General features: G+C 37.7%; 1 protein-coding gene across 3 annotated transcripts in view; it reads left to right on the forward strand.

Moving 5' to 3' along the window:
• Nucleotides 1–20017, forward strand: part of si:zfos-2326c3.2 (mitogen-activated protein kinase kinase kinase kinase 4) — a 79962-nt gene that overhangs the window by 22650 nt on the left and 37295 nt on the right. For all 3 annotated transcript variants that reach the window (XM_052149331.1, XM_052149332.1, XM_052149333.1), the window contains exons 3-13: nucleotides 1558–1614; nucleotides 4680–4805; nucleotides 6622–6732; nucleotides 7228–7318; nucleotides 7667–7797; nucleotides 11330–11384; nucleotides 11479–11557; nucleotides 12935–13110; nucleotides 13490–13562; nucleotides 15715–15904; nucleotides 16735–16848. In XM_052149331.1, the coding sequence (XP_052005291.1) occupies nucleotides 1558–1614; nucleotides 4680–4805; nucleotides 6622–6732; nucleotides 7228–7318; nucleotides 7667–7797; nucleotides 11330–11384; nucleotides 11479–11557; nucleotides 12935–13110; nucleotides 13490–13562; nucleotides 15715–15904; nucleotides 16735–16848 (1203 nt within the window). The remainder of the gene's footprint in view (nucleotides 1–1557; nucleotides 1615–4679; nucleotides 4806–6621; nucleotides 6733–7227; nucleotides 7319–7666; nucleotides 7798–11329; nucleotides 11385–11478; nucleotides 11558–12934; nucleotides 13111–13489; nucleotides 13563–15714; nucleotides 15905–16734; nucleotides 16849–20017) is intronic.

The following is a 20017-nucleotide window of genomic DNA, read 5'->3' on the forward strand; positions in this document are numbered from 1 at the left end:
AAACATTCAGAAATTGAAAAAGTTAATGAAATATAACAGAAAATCCTTCAATTACTGATATAGCCTTCTCTTATTATTATTTACAGTATTACATAATAATGCATTTACACTCCTACTTTCCTACTTTTCCTAGGTTCCTACTCTCCTGTAATTTTGTAATATATGATCATTTTCCACTCTGTCTGTGGCCCTTTGAGACCCTCTTTTTTGGCCTAAGTGCCTTCTTTAAACTTCAACGCAAATGCCCACTGTTATGATTGTCTAACATTGTGCATCCCCTCATACAGCCATATTTCAAACTCAGTCAAAAAGAATGAACAAGCTCCACGACATTCTAAAACAACATTTCAGGGTTTAAACATATTACACATCCAACACATTGCATCCGAATGTAAACTGTTCACTCAAGCGCAGAGCACCATAAACTATCAAATAGTCATGACATTTGAAAAAAATCTAAATTGTCAAATTCAAATTGCGATTGGGTCCAATAATGTTTTGAATTGCCCCAGCCTTAAATAATAGTTGCTTTGCAAAACTTTAATTGTACTGTATTATGACTAGTTCACAAGCAATCCACATAATATGAGCCGAAAAATCAGACAATCCACCCTGAAATACGCTGAAGACACATCCACATGACGCACACACAGTATCATCCTGCACTGAGTCGCACATTGCCAGAAATGCATCAATACGGTCAAAGACATCCATCTAGTGCATGTTTATATATACCAACAACATGTTTATATACACCAAGAACACATTCAGGTTTCTGCTAAAAAGAGCAATATGTAATGTAGTTGAATGAAACAGAATGGGGTCTCTTTTTCAGAGTTGTAAATAGACAACGCATCATTTAAAAGCGGCATAAGATGCATGAGAATGATCAAGGCATCATGTTTATTTACAAAACAAATTCAAAATAGTCCAGATGGGTCACCTCTGGTGTTCAGGAATAGTTAGTAGGCCAGACTAGGCCTGTCTGTTCTGCTCTCTCTCTCTGTTTAAGAACTGAGCACCAGTGGGCGTGAGCACCATGACGATTACGCATGTTGTTGGGCGAGTAAATGCAAATGAGCAATGTCTGTTGACATCACAAACACACAGATCACAATACGAGATGTTTCAGCAGGGTGGTAACTATAAATGCTCTTTTTAGACTTCCTAGGGAGGAAGTTTTGGGGTGGGAGACTAACAGCATGATGTTATAGTACAGTAACCTCTTATATGTCTAAATATAAAGGAACATTTTATTCTCAATTTCATGCCCCCTTTCAGGAACATCAAAATAGGTTGAATGCATTTAAAGTGTCTGTACATGTGTGACGTATTAAAGTTTAAACAATGCGATTATCAATGCTGTTGTTTGAAACTCATATTCAAAGCCCCCATCATTTATGACCAATATAAGAAAAGAGGTCAAACTTTATACACTTGAAGTAATCAACAAGTCATGGTCATTCATTTCAGATGTTGTGTATTCATGTCCTTTAGCGGAGCCACATTATCATGTGTTTTATTTCTGACACTTTGTTTTTTTACTTGTGTTTACAGGGACGGCATGTGAAAACAGGACAGCTGGCAGCTATCAAGGTCATGGATGTGACTGAGGTATGAGGGTCTAACTTCTCCCCTACAGGGAACAGGACTGTGTGAATGTTTTCAACTGAAGTCGAGCTTTCAGGAAATATACATCAGTACGAGTATTCGTGTTATATAAACGCAGGGCTGGACGATATGGCCAAAATTGATATCACAATATATTTCTTAATTTCGGTCGATACGATATAATTCCGATATCGATATGAACAATATAAAAGCCTCAGGAAAACTGCCAAGAATTCCCACAATGGATGTCTGTACCTACAAACTTCTGAAAAATGAATTTGCCAAGTCCTCCTCCTATGATACCTCCTCCTATAAAACGATATAATATTTAAAAAATAAAAACTGTACAAATAAATTAATGTTCACCTTTTATTTGCACTAAGCCTTCATACAAACAAGAAATGTCAAATAAACATAAAAATCTCACCTTTCTCTATATTATATTTTTAACTTGAAACTACAACATAGGCTGATAATCTTTATAGATTGAAACAAAGGTTCTTCAGCTAGGATAAAGAATATTAACATGCTCAGAGTTGCTGCAGAAAACAGAAAAAAGAGTGAGCAACAACAAAAACTTGCTGGGGCAGGGACATTGAGGGTTGATGACACCCTATGACATGCTTTAGAGGTTTCTGACAAGAAATACAAGCTGGTGGTGTACATTATCTGGCTTCAAAGATGCCCTGTTACATGTGACAATGTTGCCACCTGTTCAACCCCATCTGAGAGCCCCCGTTCTTCATAGTAGTGTTGGGTTCGAGTACACCTTAGTCGAGTCCGAGTCAAGTCCGAGTCTTTAAACAATCGAGTCCGAGTCCAAAAGGGGCCAAGTCGGACTGAAGACAGAGTCATAACAGGCCAAGTCGAGTCTGAATGAATCTGTCCATGAATCTGAATTCAAATTGTAACCGTAAATTCAACATCAATATTTTAAGCTTATTTTAACTTTATTTTAAATAAGAAAAAACATTTGTCAATATAAATGTAACAAAAACACTGTTTCCTGCTGAACAGTCTTCAGAAAGTGTTTTCAGAATGAAAGCATATGTTTAAGGTGTATGAAGACAAAACTGTCCTTCAACACAAGTCTTATTTTCCCCTCCACTCAAACTTCGACTAAAAAAAGTGAGTTATTATTGTTTTTATTTCTACTTCATTTTCACTTTTATCTAAAATGATCACAATCGAAAGAAATAATATATAAGGAGATTTATTTTTTGTCTCTATCTGCCGACTGGTTTGGGAAAATAATGAGTCATTATTTGATTACTTGAATGTAGATGCTACATCTGAAAACAGTGGAAAAGCCCACTGATAATATTAGTGCCATTTAACACAGACATGATTGTTAATTCACAGGAAACATGGGGCACTGCTTGTGTCTGTGTCTTAAATAAACAAGAGGAATCATAAAAATGTATTTAGTACTTGACAATATATATATATTCCACAAGACAAATATAGTAACTGAATTTTGAACAAATGATTTCTGTTTATTTATTGATTTATTTTGTTCATTGCATCACAAATGAAATGCCATGAACTCGGCTGGACTCGTAAAACAATCCCGAGTCCCAAAGGTTCGAGTCTGAGTCTGTCAGAGTAAAAATGTATCTGAGTTCGTGACAAGTCTGTTAAAATTGGACTCAAGTCTGAATCCGAACTCGAGTACCCCAACTCTACTTCATAGTATTATTACTATGGGTTTACCACAAATGTCATTGTTTAAATACGGTTACTGTAGTAAAACCATGGTCAATTTTTTGTATATCTTTTGTTAAACTACAAATACCATAGTTCAACCATGTTTGCTGTTGGAAAACCATGTTTTTTTTATAAGGGATGGATAAAGCTATTGTGAGGGAACTCTAAATAATTGTAAGATAATGCATAACTTTTTGTGAGAGAACACAAAACTATTGCGAGGGAATGCAAAGATATTTGAGAAAAACAATTCCCCTTCCTGTCCTCTATGGGGCTCCATAATATTAAGATCAATTCAGTGCATGAAATGAAACCTTTTAGTGAATGTGAGTCCGTTATTAATTGCAGTTGAGCTACTAAATCTTTCAGTGACAGACAGCTCTCTCTCCACAACACATGCTGCTTCCTGGTTCCCTTTCCTTCTTATGTGCCACGGGTGATAATGGAACGATGTAGTGCTCATTTGAATCTCAGACTACAGATTTCCTTTGCTCTGACCGGCACTTCCATGTATTTCCTCTGACGACTGTGAAAGCCTGCCTTTAAAAATGAACATTTAGTATACTTTGTGTTAAAGTGGTTGAAATGCTCTTAATATAGAGATTCTGAGGTGCTCATGCATTTGTATTAGGGCTGTGCAATGAATTATTACAAATGTAATATGTGTGTGTGTGTGTGTGTTTACATATAATTTATTGTGTTCCTTTTTTATATATATATAAATTGTAACCATATAAAAATGCACGACAATTCTCTATAAATATAATTTCAACCACTTTATATTTAATACACTTTATATTTAATATACTACTTGTTCAATTCTTAACAACAACTTTCAAGTTTCTACTTGCTCTAACCCATTAAAATGACTCAAATTGCCAGAACCTAATTTGTCAGGTAAGATTTGTTAGACTAAATACAAATTTTACTTGAACAGTTAAACAGAAAGCAAATTTTTTAAGGTTACCTGACGTATAATTTTTTACAGTGTACTTATCTGTTGCAATACTTTAATACCTTTGAATTGCCTTAATTTGGGGGCTTTTCTCAGCAACTATTGATATATGCGATCATTTGCAATTCATATAATCAATCAGCATCTCATCTAATGATATCATTACATGTTTATTTCACAGCCTTATCTATAAGTTTATACAACTATATATGGCTATTGATGTATTTGATCTCATTTAAAGATGCCGTTTTCTATATTCTGTTCTGTAAGTCTTTATACAAGCTTAAAATACCAGTAGCAAGTGAGATTGGTTTCCTCTTAATAGCTCTATTCTCAAGGGACCTTTCTAAGAAATTCACAGGGCAGTTCATTTACGCTCATGGTGAAATGCATTTGTCTTTCACAGGAGGAGGAAGATGAAATCAAACTGGAGATAAACATGTTGAAAACTCATTCTCATCACAGGAACATCGCTACATATTATGGTGCTTTTGTTAAGAAAAGTCCTGCAGGTCAGGATGACCAGCTTTGGGTGAGTAAACACTGAAACCAAATAAACATCCTTTATGAGGTCTTAACTACAACTTTCTAAGGTCTCAGACATTATACTGTGATGTGAACCAAAAAGAATGAATCGTGTTTAATCTGCATCACTTTATTGATATCTCCAAACCATTCTGGTCAGGGTTTGTTCAAAACTTCTACCACTTCATGTGTGTTTTAAAATTAATTCAGCCTGGACTGTTTCAAGAATAGATTCTATTCCCAGGTCTCCTAAGCAACCAAATTGGCCCAGATGCTAGGGAGGGTAGAGTCACATGGGGTAACCTCCTCGTGGTCGCTATAATGTGGTTCACTCTCGGTGGGGCGTGTGGTGAGTTGTGTAGGGATGCCGCAGAGAATAGCGTGAAGCCTCCACATGTGCTGTGTCTCCGCGGTAACACGCTCAACAAGCCACGTGATAAGATGCGCAGATTGACGGTTTCAGATGTGGAGGCAACTGAGATTCGTCCTCTGCCACCCGGATAGAGGCAAGTCACTACGCCACCACGAGGACTTAGAGTGCATTGGGAATTGGGTATTCCAAATTGGCTCCATTCAAACTTTATTCATAGATCATTTCTGCCTCAGATTTTATTTTGTATTCATTATACTTTTTTAATAAACCAACACTCATTTTTATGTGTTAGATCAAGTAGAAATAGATCTTTGAGGTAACCTTTGAGGCAGGTTATCACTTTTTTAACTGTATGTATTTCATATATATGCACAATTTGTTTTAAGCATTTAAGCATAAGACTGTTTAAAATCCTATAAAACAAATTCTGTCCAATATGTCCAGACTTCTGACTAGTCAGCTGAAAAAAGTGTTAACCTGCAATTGTTACCTCAGTGATCTATTTCTACTTGATCTACACTAAAAAAATAGCTCTTTGGCTGAACAGAAGTCAGTCTTGGACAGTGGTTCCATGTGTTTGATATGAGTTTTCTTAACTTAAAATTACTTTGTAATCTCAACTCAAACGCATCTTGTAGTAAGAACCTAGTTAAATTGAATTGAACTCAAATAAATCTATTATTTACTATCTAGTAACAGTGAATGTTAGCATGCTAAGTACATGCTGGTTGAAAGCGCTACATAGTGGTGTTTAGTAAGTATGCTATGTTTAACACAGCATTTGCTCAAGGTTGCAAGCAATCAATTTCATGTGCTACATCTACCTGTCCTCATCGTTAGCTCACGTGCCACTCTTCACCATAATGGTAACATCCAAAACTCCAACATAACAGAAACTCTTCTAAATCTCAAATTAATATAACATTCAACTCTAACAATGATCTCCTTTATGTTCATCTTGCACAAAAACACACAAAATAACACCAAATTTAAAAATGTTCTCTCCCTATCGAGTCCCATGCAGAGCATGCTGGGAAATGGAATTCCCCTGCCCAGTTTCATCAATGCTACATTAACACCACTAAAAACATGTAGTCCCAACTCAAATAGCTGAAGTATACTTCCATTTTACACATTGAAATGGATAGAACGTAAACATGTCAAGTTGTAACAAAATGTTCAAGAATTGTTTTGCATCAGTTCATGTTGATTAATTACATCAGCAAAAATATATTTTTTTATTGTTACCCATAAAAATGTCAGGATGATGTAGTCAGATTAAATAACATTTTTGACTTGACTAAATCCAGTTCACCAGTTACCACAGGAAGCACGCTTTTTAAGTTACCTGAGAAAACATTTGACTGTGTAGTTCGTACTGTCATGCTGTTGTCAGAGATGAGCTGTGTGTTTGTAACTGTAATTGTTTGTTTGCTGTGACTTTGATCAGCTGGTGATGGAGTACTGTGGTGCAGGATCAGTCACAGACCTGCTGAAGAAGACTAAAGGCAACTGCCTGAAAGAGGACTGGATCGCTTACATCTGCAGAGAAGTGCTCAGAGTGAGTCATCACATCTAAAAAATATTCATGATCAGCATCCAGAACAACTCTGATCATATGGAAATGTAAAGACACTGAAAACATGGTTTTAAAACTGACCTATGGATCATCAAGCAAATTGTTGATGAAGAGAGAGTGAAATGCTTGAACAGAGACAGATCCTGCCAAAGGAAAGTTACAGTAAAGCCCATATTTAGAAATCGGTATAAAAGAGACATTTTAGCAACCACAAAGGCTTGAGGTATTGATTTAGTTGATGAGGTTAAAGCAGACATGCACTGTATTGAAATTAATAAATATGTACATAAACAAAACACTTAAATAAAAACTATTGTTGTTGTTGTTATTTTTATTATTGGTACTACTACTGCTGCTATTATATATACAGACACATAAGTAAAATATTAATATAATAAGCTAGGAACGAAAGCCCTTTGTGTATAGTAAATGTTTATTAGTATAGTTTGTGTTTGATGATGATGTTTGTGCTCTCAGGGTCTGTTACACCTGCACTCACATCATGTCATTCATCGAGACATTAAAGGACAAAATGTGCTGCTGACAGAGAACGCTGAAATTAAACTCGGTAAGACTGCTGATAAACTCCCTCTGTCTATTACAGCTCATTCATGTTATACATATGAGAAATGCTCCATTTGCAAAATAACACATATAAACAACAGAAAATGTCCACTTTCAAAAGAGATCTTTCTTTCTTGCATTCTTTTATTTATGCACTCTTTATTTCTTTATTCCTTATACAAATAAATGCTCTGTTCACAGTTAAAGTGCTTTTAAAGGATACTAATAAAAAATAATTCTGATCATCAGTGTAAATGAACTCTACAATACATTACTGTATTGTTTTACTCTGTATATTTGTGGATTCAACTAGTTTACCATTGTTTAACATGTTTTTTGGGGTGTTTTTCAGTGGATTTTGGTGTGAGTGCTCAGTTAGATAGGACCATTGGAAGAAGAAACACTTTTATTGGCACGCCGTACTGGATGGCACCTGAGGTGATAGCATGTGATGAAAACCCAGACTCTACATATGACTACAGAGTGAGTAAACGGACCATAGTCGGCAAACTAGAGGTCGACCGATATATCTGTTTTGCTGATTAATTGGCAACATTAAAAGATTTCTGGAACTATCGGTTATTGACAAAATTCCAAAATTGTTGTTATACAGTATGAGAGCGGCCTCTAGAGACAAAATAAAAACTATCACTTCACTGATGCCTTGTGGTGTTTGTTTTGACACGTGAGACTACACTCTGCATGTAGCGGAATTTAAAACATCAACAACGAAAATGTATGTATACAGTACACATTGTCATATCATTATAAAGTAATGAATATGTTGACTAGATGCTGCATTAGCTGAGAACAGCATTATGTTTGCAGACAAGGCTGAGAGAATGCTAACATTAAAGCTAACCTCAAGCGGTTAGAACAATGTGACAAAAATAAATGCTACTTCTACCCAAATGTATAAATGTCACTATTGTTACCATCTATTACCATCTATGTGCATTAGTTTATTTCCTGCTGGTCACGTTTATGCATTTGTTACCCAGCTAAGTTGCATATTTAAAGTTAGTGATGTGAGAAAGCAAATTAATATCTTCATGCAGCCGAGAAAAACATATAAACAAATGAGAAACACATCTAATTTCAATAAAAAAATATAAATTATCCTCACTGAAATACGATGACTTCAGATCGATCACATTCTTGTGCTAAAAAAGGCTAGATACAGTGCAACTACTACAGTTTAACAGAAATCAGGTGTCTCAATATATTTTTAAAGTTTTTTTATTAGATACATCATCTAAAAAAACAGCGCTCGAGCATGATATGCTGAATAAACAAAAGCAAAGATGTTAGTCTAGCTCGCGTTTATATAGAAAACAAATGGATGGTTGCAAAAGCATTCGGTGAGAAAAGCCCCTTACAGTTGGTGGAGGTTTTTGTCCATTGTGTCTTGCTCTCTTATAAGCATTTCTCAGATTAAGCAATGAGTTATTTAAATGCTTTGTCAGGAAAGATGTTCAACTTGGAAATGTGTGTCTCAAGATTCTCGTGTTCGGTTCCAGTCTGTTGTGTTCCGTCTGTTTGAACAGCCCCTGGCCTGTGCTCATATTCTGAGCCACTGCACCATCGAGTTCAGCCGAATACCACTGCTATCTGTGAATATTGCTACTCTACAAACAACTGTATTGAATAAAACACAATGTGGTATTTCACTGTAATTATGCAGCTTGAGTCTGGAGTAGTAGGAATCAGTGCAAGTGCAATACCATGTGAACTGCCTATTAACGGCAAAGTGAGGAAAGCGTGACAGCCACACTTGTGAAGCTTCATCAACGTGGCTTTAGGACTCTGCTATCGAGTATTCATCTAGCGAATGTCTGCTCCCTCGCCTAAACGGATGAACAAAATGGATGAACAAAACGGATGAACTGCTTCTGCTCACTCAAACAAACTTTTCTAAATCTGCTGCACTTTTCCATGGAAACCTGGCTGAATGAAGCCATCCCAGACAGCACACCTCATCTGCTGGGCAGTGATCAAAAAAATCTTATTTAACCACCTCCTCAAATCCAAACATTTCGGGGTTCCATTTGCATGCCAACCATGAGGAAATAAAGTGAATTAAACTCACAGCACCTCCTGAGATGACTGGATACTCTTTACATGCGCTTGTTCCACGAGACAGGCTTGCGCTGCATGCCGACATGCATGTGTTCCACATGACAGGCTCACGCTGCACTCCTCTGAACAAACAGTGAATCAACAGCTTTTCTTTTGTTTGTTCTTATAAATATAATAAAGTGTGTTTCTTCAAGCAATGACTTTGTGAAACATCTTAGTGACGAACAGCATTTCTTGTCTTGTGTCACTCCGAGACGTCTTACAGTTTGCCCGCCTGTTGTGGGTAGATGAGCAAAATTACCCATGCATGAAATACATTTGGAAGAGGAGCTTGCGAACTGGATTCAGCCTCCTCGCATTTTGCGAGTGGCAGGCACTAGTTTCACACCCAGGCCACTGTTTAATATATTTGGCAACTTCCCAGATCCATGGTTTTGCCATTTCCCGATGTTGTCGATCATCATCTGTTTGCTATTGGCATCGCGATCTTTGTAAGACATTGTCGATATCCAGTTACATCATCATCACAGACCTCACGTCTGTGGTCATGAAGTCATTTGAGAGACTGTTTTTGGCCTTCCTGAAGGACATCACTGGACCCCTGCTAGACCCCCTTCAGTTTGCTTACCATCTGTGGATGATGCTGTGTACATGGACTGCATTATGTCCTGCATCACCTCAACAGACCTGAGACTTATGCAAGGATCCTGTTTGTGGACTTCATTTCAGCCTTCAATACCTTCATGCCTGATCTTCTCTCAGCCAAAATGATCCAGCTGTCCGTATCAACCACAATCTGTTGGTGGATCAACAGCTTTCTGACAGATATGCAGCAGCTTGTGAGACTAGGGAAAATCACATCTGGGATCCTCACTATTAACATTCAGGGATGCGTTCTTTCTCCACTGCTCTTCTCCCTGTACATGAAGGATTGGGCTGCAAAGGACCCCTCTGTCAAGCTCCCGAAGTTTGCAGATGACACCAAAATCATTGGCCTCATCCGCAAGGATGAAGAGTCTGCATACAGATGGGAGGTTGAACAGCTGGCTGTCTGGTGTGTCACAACAACCTTGAGCTGAACATGCTCAAAACACTGGAGATGATAGTGGACTTCAGGAGTGCTTCGCCATTGTGAAGATGGCTCAACAGAGGTTTTACTTCCTTCACCAGCTGAGGAAGTTCAACCTGCCACTAGAGCTGCTGACTCAGTTCTACTCAGCCGTCATTGAGTTTGTCCTGTGTACATCTTTAACTGTCTGGTTTGGTTCAGCCACCAAATCAGACAGAAGGAAACTATAAAGGACTGTCAGGACTGCTGAGAGGATTATTGGTGCCCCACTGCCCATCCTCCAAGACATGTACGTCTCCAGAGTGAGGAAACGTGCAGCCACTTGACTTGACATGAGGTAGGATCACTCTGGATCCCACACACCCTGCCCACTCCCTTTTTTAACTGTTGCCCTCTGCTACAGAGCACTCAGCGCCAGGACAACCAGGCACAAGAAGAGTTTTTACCCTCAAGCCATTACCACATGAGCAATTAAACTGCCTTCAAGACTCCCATTGTGCAATAATGGATAAAAATGTCATGTAAATATGTAAATTCACTCATATTTAATTCAATAACTGTACATACCCCTACCTTGCACATATATTACCACTTGCACAAGTACATACACCATTCCATGTCCTATTTTTTCTGCCTTGTATTCTGTGTCTCACTGTAATGTTCTGTGTGCACTTGCTTGTTTTGCCAAAAAAAAAAATACAAATTCCTTGTTTATGTGAGTACACTTGGCAATAAAGCTCAATCTTATTCTCAGCAGTAGCACATATCAAAACCATAACATGTGTATTACCCCCAGTTTACAATAATTGGTGAGTTATATCTTGATGAAATGCATTGTTTCTATGTTTTGTTTTTTATATATTTCAGAGTGACGTGTGGTCTCTGGGGATCACAGCTTTGGAGATGGCAGAGGGATCGCCACGTGAGTTTACAGGATTCAAACATACTTTCAGAGCAAATGAGGCTGCATATACATTAATCTAACAGTTAAATGTATTTTCTATATTTCTCCACAGCATTGTGTGACATGCATCCGATGAGAGCTCTGTTTCTCATTCCACGAAACCCTCCTCCCAAACTTAAGTCCAAGAAATGGTAAGATTGCCGATATGACAAGCTCTAGTTTGAACATCCTCTGTTAGATTTCATACTAGGGTTAGTTCTCAAAATCCTCTGGTGTGAACAGTGAACATTTCTCAGTTTCTTTACAGTAGCTGGGTTTCCATCCATGTATTTGTATATCCCAAATCTTCGGATTTCACCTAGAAAATGCTGGAAGGAAACAAAGGGATGTGAAGAAAATGTAAACAATTTGCATAAAAACGTAGACTCTCACTTGAGGTGGATACTTTTTTCTGATATGAAGACGTGCATAAACTACTATGAAAACACATGTAGCTTATAAACTATATGATATATATAGAAATACAGATGCTCAGTCAAAAAAGTAATGTGATTTTGCTTCAAGTCATGTGACTAATTTGTTCATAACTGAACTAACCTGCAGACCGATATCATCGCTTATAGCAAATAAAATTTTTTGCACATTCCGAAATGCCAAAGCCTGCAGAGAGTTTGCTGAGCAAATAAGATGAATACAAACTTGAACTGGGCCAATGGGTCCACTTTATGGACACTGTTGCTTCATCAGACATAATGAAAAATATCTTAATATATCTGCATGGCAAAGTCATAAGGATTGAGAAACAGACACACACCCATAACTGTCTGATACACTTTCTCTACCAGGCATAAGACATCTTCCACTGATTACTAGCAAACGTAAAGTTTAAAAAAAACAGTGTTTTGTCTGCACACTATAAACCACTAGTAGGGGCCTAGTTTATTAAATGTAATTAGTGCCACAGTGGCTCGATTATATTCTCTTGAACACATTGGATAGATAGTTTTTGCAATTATTGTGATTTTTTTTTTGCATACATTAAATTTGCAATATGGATGGAAGCATAGCTGGTGTAACATTAAAGTTCACATTAATATTGTTATTTCCTGTAAGGTGCTCAGAGGTTGTTCTTTAATAGTTCTGAATACTTAATACTGTTTAATTTATGTGTCAACTGGGTCTCAGATGTTTCTCCCAAAAATCCTTAGGACAAAATAAAAATAGACACAAATAAGTATTTTTTGGAGTAATGAGCTTCGAAATAATGTGACTAGCATTTACATTTGGAACGATTTGATGAGAAGTATGTGAATTCATAATGAGATGTCTGTCTTTTGATTGCAGGCTACAGTATATTTCCTGGCAAATCTGAGCACAGTTTGATACATGGTTGAAATCTCTTTTGTGAGAGTCTTTTTTTCAGGAGGAAAATCTGAGACAAATCTCGTTATATTCTCTATTTAATCTCATTGCTGTGTATGGGAAAGAGATCTCATTCTTGATATTTCTATCCTCGATTTTCGATCCTTTCCTTTCTGGCCAATGCATGTATTTTGTTGCTTCTTAAGGTCTAAAAAGTTCCTGACATTTGTGGACAGTTGTCTGGTGAAGAACTACCTGCACAGGCCATCCACAGAGACGCTGCTACGACACTCGTTCATTAAAGACCTCCCTAACGAACGACAAGTGCGCATCACACTCAAAGACCATCTGGATAGAACCAGGAAGAGGAGACGAGAGAAAGGTGATGAATGTGTTTATACTGTTGTACATGAACACGTGGTGTATGTTTATATGTATGTACGTATGTATGAGTTCCATATCTCCATGACAGTCTTTCTTAGGTTGAACACAACAAGAGTATGGCAGTATTTTATTTTCACCATTCACTTTCATTGCATCTATCTTCTATATGATAAAAGTGAATTGTGACTGGGGCTGTCACTCCTTCACATTCTGCCCAACATCATTTTTATTGTTCCATTGAACTAAGAATGTAATACCTTTAAAGGTGAAGATTTACCTGAAAATGACAGCAAAAGAAAAATTCACTATTCAAGTTTGGGTATGTATGGTCACTGGAGTAATTTTTCACAATGTTTGTTTGTGATCAATCTTAACAGAGGGAACTGAATATGAATACAGTGGAAGTGAAGATGAAGAGGATGGTATGAATGAGGATGAAGGTGAACCCAGGTATGTGTTGATATCACACCAAATGTCTTATATTACACCTTAGCTGTCTATGTAAATATATCTTCAAGTGATTTCCCAGTCAACTTTAATTCCAAGTATAATAAAATCTTTAAAGTCAACATGAAAAGCTTTCACAACTCATTTTATTACTGTAATATATTTCTGAACGATACTTGATTTTATACATCGGGAATTGATCGGGTGATGTAAAGTGGTCTCTTGAAGGGGAGGAGTTGAAAAGTAAGAGGGATTTGTGATGTCAGCTGAAAAGGAAAGTCGTTTCAGAGGCAGAGAAAGTTTATTGCATTCTGATGAATGATTACAAAAGCAAAAACACATTTGAAATCAAAGGAAGAATTAGTTTACAGTAGTGTATCTCAACTTTCTTTGTTTTATGAAGCCCACAGTCCCATCAGAAAAACTCAAGTACCCTTTTATCCACACTAGAAACGTGTTCCAACTTCCTTTGAACTTGGATAGTATTGGATGTTTGTAAAAGGAACTGAATGTGTAAATGTGTTCACTACAAAAAGTAAATACAAATAAAAACAATCACAGATTACTTATGACCAGTGTGAATTTTCACACAGTTCTTTATTTTAGTCATAATGTTTGTCTTTAAATTTAGTCAATATTCCATAATTTCATATTCATTCATTTTAATCGATTTTACTCTGACTAAAATGGCATATAATTTGAGTCATCAAAGATATTTCAGAGGATGATAATGTGCAAAATGACAAAAACATGCATTAAACCATAACTGTGTATTCAAATATTTTGAAAAATATATAAACTACTTTTTATTTAAAGATACATGTTTATTATGTAAGATTAAACAACATGAAAAAAGTATCCTGAAAACCTGAGCACCTGAATTTATAGCATATAATGATATATGTAAGTATTACTACTTTTTAAAAGTTACTCTGTTGTGAACAGGGTTGGGGAGTAACGAAATACATGTAACGGGATTACGTATTTAAAATACTAAATACTAGTAACTGTATTCCAATACCGTCGCAAATTAAATCATTGGTAATCAGAATAGTTACATTCAAAAAGTACTTAGATTACTGAAGAGATTACTTTGCATTTTAATGTATATATTTTTTTCATGTAATATTTAATCTATTTACATTTATCCATATAAACGATGTGATCTGAGGAGTATTTGAAAAGCAGTGAAACACTTAAGATTTGTTTCTTTGATTTGAACATCTGTTGAGAGTGAAAAGGTGGATATGATGTATTTGAGGAACTTTCCATTTGGAGCTTCATAGAATAGCTACATCATGTTTCTACAGCTTAACAAACAACTGTTAGAAACACTTTGACAGATGAAATATAAATCCAATAAATACATGCTTACATGCCATGTCAAGGTTTTTTATGCACTTTGGGTATTTCTACAAGAAATGTTAACTAATGTAGCCTTTAACATTGTGTAGAAAGCTACAAATAATAGATTTTCTGCCTCAATCTATGAACAGGATACACATACGATCAGAGAAGGATGTCGTTGTGTACAGTCTGAAGCAAAAATAGTTAACCTTGTGTAAATTGTAACTTTACTGCACATTTAACTTTATGCTTTGTTTCTTGCCTTACATGCATCTTTTACCAGGCACGATTATATTTTATAATGAATTCTATGAAGAAAATTCACATTAGAGCATAACTTTTTAACTAGTTAAAAACATAGTAACATAACTGTTTTCTAACATTCTTACCTGCTTAAGTATCTATCATCATGAGACTTAATAGCTGATAAGAAAAATGACAAGACTGCATCATCTTATTAAATGTTTGTGCCATGATGATCACATTGCACCAATAAGGATATGTAAAATAAAATATAAGTTTTCCTCAAGCATGACTGAAGTTAAATTTGTTATGTAACCACATATTGCCCTGTTTGACCATCCATAAACTGACAACGGTACAGTGTCCGGCTCTTTCTGATTTACACATGTCAGGAGAGATACAGCAGATGCTCGAGTTTATATGTTCTGTCATTAGACCACATGACAGATGGCATAAAAACCTTACGGTCCAGTTTATCCATGCTGCTTTGTACAAATGTTACAAATTTAGCTCACCCCTGTTCTGATGGTCAGTGCTCATGTTAAAGTGTGTGATTGGGTTTCAGCTCTATAGTGAATCTTCCTGGCGAGTCCACGCTAAGACGAGAGTTCCTGCGTTTACAACAGGAGACACACTCACAAACACAACAACAACAACAACAACTGCACAATCAAGACAACTACAAAAGACAGTTGCTCGCCGACCGACAGAAGAGGATCGAACAACAGCAGGAGGAGAGACGACGCTTTGAAGATGTATGAATGAATATTTATTTGTCCTTTATAATGACGGACAGATGATTGTATACCTGACATGAGTGCAGTTTAAAGAAGAACTGTTATTTTTCACTACAAATTGAGAATGATATTTGTTATCATTTATTACTTATCTCTGGAATACTTGATTCTGATTAGTCAGCTCCAGCATTCAGTCAAATATCTGTAGATAATGGCCATTGTCAATAGCAACGCTGTATAACTGACCACTCATCTGGGCAATATGTTTCCTACATTCTGTATTTCTTATCACTTTTACTCAAATCAATATTTCTTCTAAATTAATTCAAATATTTTTTTAGTCTTAGGACAATGGACGGTCCGACTGTCATTATTGCAAAATAAACACCAACAGGTAGATCAGAACTCAAAGAGGTTGAATTCAGTCTTTCTGGAGATTTGCTGTCTCTTTAACTCATATAATAATAAAACTTCAACTCAAATCCACATTTAATGTGCATTTATTTTGCCCTGACCAATCTGTCAGGGTTTATTTTGTGACAATTGACTGAATGTAGAATATGGAATCCATTAATAACACAGAAACATGTGGCTTTAGCTTAACTTTTATGATCATTACTGTCTCCTGACAGTGTCGTTTTGATTTTTGATGTTCAGTAAAACTTTTGGATGGTCAATTGTAGTTGTTTTTACTAGGGCTTGCACAACTACTCATGTTTACTAGTCAACTAGTCGTCCAGAATCTTGATTAATATTCTTGATTGTGTAAATGAGATGAATACAAGTAGCACAAATGCCAGTCTAAAATTCTTTTGAGTTGTGACAATGTGCCTTATGTGCTTGTGTAGCAACAGGAAAGGCTGTTACACGAGACTGGACAGCAGTGGCCGGAGCTTCAGGAGATGATATGGCAAGAAGAAACTGACATCACTGAGAAAAGTAAAAGAAATCACAAGAAACAGGTCAGAGTTTATAAACAGTACCCACACCTAATCATTTATACAGTAGCCCCAAAAAGTAGTTGGATACTTTTGCACACTTATGTCTCTAGTAATGGGCAATATACCGGTAACATGTATATACCTGTAGGGCTGTTATGGTGGCAATATTTTTTATATATATATATATATATATATATATGTGAGATAAACAATCCATCAACAGCATGAATATAATATTACAAATTACATCTGCAATGAGGTGAACACACAATGGAGCTTGAACAGCTGAACTTGTAGCCTATAAGCTTAATCAGCTATATCAACAACATTAATATAATATTATAACTTAAATATGTGAATCAACGAATGCACAATGGAGCTTGAGTTCTAGATAAAGCGAATGTGATATGTGTGATATGAGCGTGAAGCGATCATCTGTGTTCCGCAACTGATTTTGGGTCCTTGAATAAATTATAACATGCGAGTAAGGGCAGCCGGTGGACTTTCTGGTGTCCTCCTAGGGTAAGATGTGGCCCCCCAAGGGAGTTGGTGCATATTGCTGCGTGTCTGCATAGGGAGCGGCGGTACTGGAGCGGTTGTCACAGTGATGGTTGCAGCCCTATATACCGGTTTAAATGTTTCAAACGGTATGAATTTTCAAGTTTCTTTTCCATCGCGGTTATACGAAATGTAGGGAAATGCACCTGTTTCACTCTCTGTTCAAGCTAATGAGCCAAACAACTATGTAAGTTTCACATATTTATAGCCCCATCTAGTAGTTATTTTATTTAAGTAGTTAGTAGTTATTAGTTATATATAGCGGACTTGCATGATAAGTGACTCTTATGTTGGGATAAATGACAGCTTATTTTAATAAAGTAAATGTGACAGTAATGATTATATTGTTACTGATATTTTAAAATGTGTATTTGCTAAATATATGCAAATTGTGCTTGGTTAAAACTTTGAATATTAAATCCATGTATTAAATATGATACAACAGGCTTTTGAGGTATAGCTGTCAATCACAACTCCATTCCATTCATGCCCTCCACAAAAAAATATTTTATTTTATAGGATATATTTAAAGTGTGAACTAATATTTCTGGGTATTTTCATTATAAAGATCTCATTATTTTACATTACAAGCTATGATGATGTCATCTTACCATAAGTTCCTGAGACCCAATGAAAAATGTTTTACAATTTCCCTTTTTAAAATGTCAATATAATGTTTGGTGCATAAAATGCATATGATAAAAATGTATTATTGAAAAAATAATATATATTGTATTTGATGTGCTGAATTTAACTGTGATACAATTCAGTCCATATTTATAGAGCAAGGAGAGGAAGTTGTCAAGGCCAAACGTCTAGGTTACTATTTTAACCCCCGATCCCTGATGGAGGGAACGAGATGTTGTGTCGAATGAAGCGACTTTAGGGGTCTTTCTTAAGGCCTCGGTTACCTCTGAACTTGGTATAAATGAAGGAAATCATACGTCTGTCCATTCAGGTTTTGTACTGAGGAGCCGAGAATGAGGTTTGGCCATCACAGTGGCTCGGTACAGTATTGTGGCCAGGGGTATACAACGTCTCGTTCCCTCCATCAGGGAACGGGGGTTTACAATAGTAACCTAGACATTCCCCTTCCGTCACTCACTCAATGTTGTGTTGAATCAAGTGACACTAGGGGTCCCTATTCAATCACGCCATGCGCTGAACCGTGTTCCTCCTCAGGGGAATTCGCCAGGGAGGTGCTGTCGCAAGGAGGAGATGGCGGACGAGTTGAGACATGTGATGAGAGCACACGCCACCTTGGCGATTTATGTACGCTGTTGTGGTGGTGGTGTCTGAACGGATCAATACGTGCTTGCCCCGAAGTAGAGGGAGAAACCTCCGCAGGGCAAGAAATATAGCAACTCTTGGCAGTTGATGAGCCAACCCAGCCGCGGTCCTGTCCAGGAGCCGGCGGCTGCATGTCTGTTGCACACGGCGCCCCAACCCTGTTTGGAGGCGTCTGTGGTGACCAGAATGCGTTGGGACACCTGCGGTTGGCAGAAAATATAGTTCTGTCCAGGGGTTGAAAGTCTGGTTGCAGGAGGGAGTGATGAACACCATGGCCCCATGCCCATCTCGGGACTTGAGTCTGAAGCCAGTGCTGAAGCGGTCTCATATAGAATAGAATAGAATCCTTTATTTTGGTCACACATTATACACACAGTTTTTTGCATATATACAGTGAAATGTATTAGTTTTCACATATCCCAGCTAAGCTGGGGTCAGAGTGCAGGGTCATCCATGATACGGCGCCCCTGGAGCAGATAGGGTTAAGGGCCTTGCTCAAGGGCCCAACAGTGGCATCTTGATGGTGCTGGGGCTTGAACCCCCGACCTTCTGGTCAGTAACCCTGAGCCTCAACCACTGAGCCACCACTGCCCCTAATATGCATCAACCCCAGCGACGTGATAGCCGTAGAAAATGCCATATGCCCCAGGAGCTTCTGGAATTGTTTTAGAGGAACTGATGTGCCTAGTTTGAACAAGTTGAGGCATATCAGCACTGACAGCGCATGCTCGTTGGTGAGGCGTGCTGTCATTGAGACTGAGTCTAATTCCATGCTGAGAAAAGAGATACTCTGAACCAGGTTGAGCTTGCTCTTTTCCCAGTTGACCTGAAGCCCTAGACGGCTGAGGTGCCTGAGCACCTGGTCCCTGTGGGCTAGGATGAGCCAGTCTTCGAGGTAGTTGAGTATGCGGATATCCACTTCCCTTAGCGGGGTAAGGGCTGCCTCTGCGACCTTCGTAAAGACGTGAGGGGACAGGGGCAGGCCTGGCCATTGAACGCGAACCATAGGAAGGGTCTTGTCGAGGCAAGATAGAGATGTGGAAGTACGCGACCTTCAGGTCTACCGCTGCAAACCAATCCTGATGCAGGACGCATGTTAGAATGTGTTTCTGCATGCGCATCTTGAACGGGAGTTTGTGCAAGGCCCGGTTGAGAACCCGCAGGTCCAGGATCGGTTCAAGCCACCGCCTTTTTTGGGTACGATGAAGTAAGGCCTTTAGCACGTAGGGTGCTGGCATTTTCGGCGTGCACCGATGTGAAGCGGATACCGCCAAAAGGGGGCGGGGGCCTGGCGAACTGAATCGCGTAGCTGAGTCGGATTGTCCTGGCCAACGCGACGGGT

Source organism: Xyrauchen texanus, chromosome 19 (assembly GCF_025860055.1).
Source record: "Xyrauchen texanus isolate HMW12.3.18 chromosome 19, RBS_HiC_50CHRs, whole genome shotgun sequence".
In the NCBI taxonomy this organism is placed as follows: Eukaryota; Metazoa; Chordata; class Actinopteri; order Cypriniformes; family Catostomidae; genus Xyrauchen; species Xyrauchen texanus.